General features: G+C 33.1%; 1 protein-coding gene across 1 annotated transcript in view; it reads right to left on the reverse strand.

Annotated features, from left to right (window-relative positions):
* Positions 1-1,406: 1,406 nt before the first annotated feature.
* Positions 1,407-2,500, reverse strand: part of LOC144977571 (cytochrome b5-like) — a 5,553-nt gene continuing 4,459 nt past the window's right edge. The window contains exons 3-4 of the mRNA XM_078922932.1: positions 2,331-2,459; positions 1,407-1,851 (exon numbers count right to left, since the gene is read on the reverse strand). Coding sequence (XP_078779058.1) covers positions 1,819-1,851; positions 2,331-2,459 — 162 coding nt within the window. The 3' untranslated portion in view covers positions 1,407-1,818. The remainder of the gene's footprint in view (positions 1,852-2,330; positions 2,460-2,500) is intronic.

A 2,500-nucleotide genomic window follows, 5' to 3' on the forward strand; every position in this document is an offset into this window, starting at 1 on the left:
CCCCCCCCCCCCCCCCCCCCAAAAAAAAAAAAACAACAAAAAAAAAAAACAAAAAAAAAAAAAACAAAACAAAAACAAAAACAAAAACAAAAAACAAAACAAAAATAAAACCCCGCACTTGTCCAATTTACAACACAAGAATGTATCTGTCAATAATTATGGTTTACTGTTATAAAAATATTTAAAATGTCGATATATCTATAAAAAAAAGTAATATTACGAACAATCTCATAGTCACCGAAAAAAGGGACAAAGCAAATCGTAACAATCTCTCGCCCATCGATAACAAATAATATTATAGCAAAATCTAACAATCTCGTAACAATCTCACCGAGTTTTTTTGTTTTTTTAAAATTTGTAATCAATACAACAAAGGCACGAGTACTACCGTCAACCAAGATACGCAAGTAACACACATACCCACACACAAACACAAACACACACCACAACTCATATTATATTTATTTATTCATAGAAAAACAATATGCCCATAATATTACACAACCCTTTATCATACGATAGTAAACTGTAACTCCTGTGTACATTTCTTTACGTTTCCAACATTTGATAAAATAAACATCTATAGGAAGAGATTAGCGTCCCTTGATTGGACTCACCCATAGTCTGTGACGTCACCGGCGAGAGACGCATGCGCACAACCAACATAACGTTCTCTCTCTAAAACTTTTCCGCCGTGAACGTCACAGACTATGGTGACGTCCAATCAAGGGACGCTAACTCTTCCGCTAATCTCATTCCCTATAATCTGATATTGCAGTTGCGCAGTTTTGGTTGTATCAATAAATAAATAAACTGTGTATAAAAATATGGATACATGGCGTTAAAAAGGCAACATATTTATTATTTTTATAAATAAACGTATATAGTAAAGTCCCGAATAATGTACAGGGAAATTATACACTGTATAATGTTTAATTAAGTAGTATTCAATATCTTTTTTTTAATAGTTTAAAAAATTGGAATATTGCTATGATGGAATGAAATGATGATGATGATATGATGAGATGATGATGATGATGATGATGATAAAAATAATAATGATAATAATAATAAAAAAAATAATAATAATAATAATAATAATAATAAAAATAAAATAATAATAATAATAATAATAATAATAATAATAATAATAATGTTGATAATAATAATGATAATAATAATAATATATGCTTTATTGATCCAAAAAAATGGAAATTCGTTTACAGACATGGCATGCATATGATGATGATGATGATGGTGGTGATTGATGATGATGATGATTATGATTATGATGATGGTGGTGTTGGTGATGGCGGTGGTGATGATAATACTAGATCAATAATTACAACAATGGTTTCAACAACAACAGCAACAAATCATTCATAAAAATAGCATCTTTAATTCGCGAAGTCCCAGGTTTGAGAGTTTTTTGCCAAGATGAGGGTCATTTAAATCGATCGATATTTGAAGGACGAGTTTTCTGGCCAAATTTTCAAATATTATGGCGTTTTCCAGAGTTCGGCAACATACTGGTTTACAACATGTATAATTTTAGTGCATTTCTCCTTCTCGTTACTTCCTCGTCAGCGTCTTCATCATCATCACCTTCAACGTTTATGACATAATATTAATTATCAACTTCACAAAGCACTTGGTGAAGGCGTTTTTGGATTGATTGGCTTGTTTCAGAGATCATTGATTGGTCTTTTCGCAGGTTGTTGGGCAGGCATTCTGTCCATCAATGTGGCTTTTTTGCTGCAAATGGGAGCAGCGAGCGCCTTGACTAGGTTCAGTGGTCCACGATATTTTTGGATGAGCTCATGTGGCTTGTTTTTCTGGAAGCCAGTCAGCCTGTGTAAATAAACAAACAAACGGTTTTAATGAATTCTCGTTTAAAACATTAAGATATGGTCGCTCTCTCTCTCCTCTCTCTCTCTCTCTCTCTCTCTCTCTCTCTCTCTCTCTCTCTCTCTCTCTCCCCCTCTCTCTGTGTTTATGTGTGTGTGTATGTGTAAGTTAAAAAAAATCCGAACAGACGCGATGCATGTTTCCTATATTTTAAGCGGGTTAAGTGTATAGTTCTATAGTAAATTTAACTTTGACACTATGCAGTTTTCAAATCAGTCAAAAACTTTAGATAAAAATAATCACAAAATAAATAAACATGCTTTTTTTTCTCCTCAGAAAAACCACAAAGTCCATTATCACTTACACCATAAATAGCTTTAAAACTATTTTTAAAGTAAAAAAATACGACATCTGGACATTTTTTTTTAAAGATAAGGGAAGAAGATTGATGAAAAATTGAAGAGCCGGTTATCCATACTTACAGGAGGAACGTCTCCAATGAAATAGTCGGATAACATGTCGTATGCATCTCGGCTGTGACCCTTGTCGATGAAAGCGGAAGTTGCGTCACATCCGGCATATTCCATTATAATGTCCTCCCCACCGGGGTGCTAAAATTAGAAATTGAAATAAAATTGATAACAACATTTGA

The sequence above is a fragment of the Berghia stephanieae genome, chromosome 7 (assembly GCF_034508935.2).
Source record: "Berghia stephanieae isolate SIO BIC M18660-M18661 chromosome 7, UCSD_Bste_1.3, whole genome shotgun sequence".
NCBI classification, from domain to species: Eukaryota; Metazoa; Mollusca; class Gastropoda; order Nudibranchia; family Aeolidiidae; genus Berghia; species Berghia stephanieae.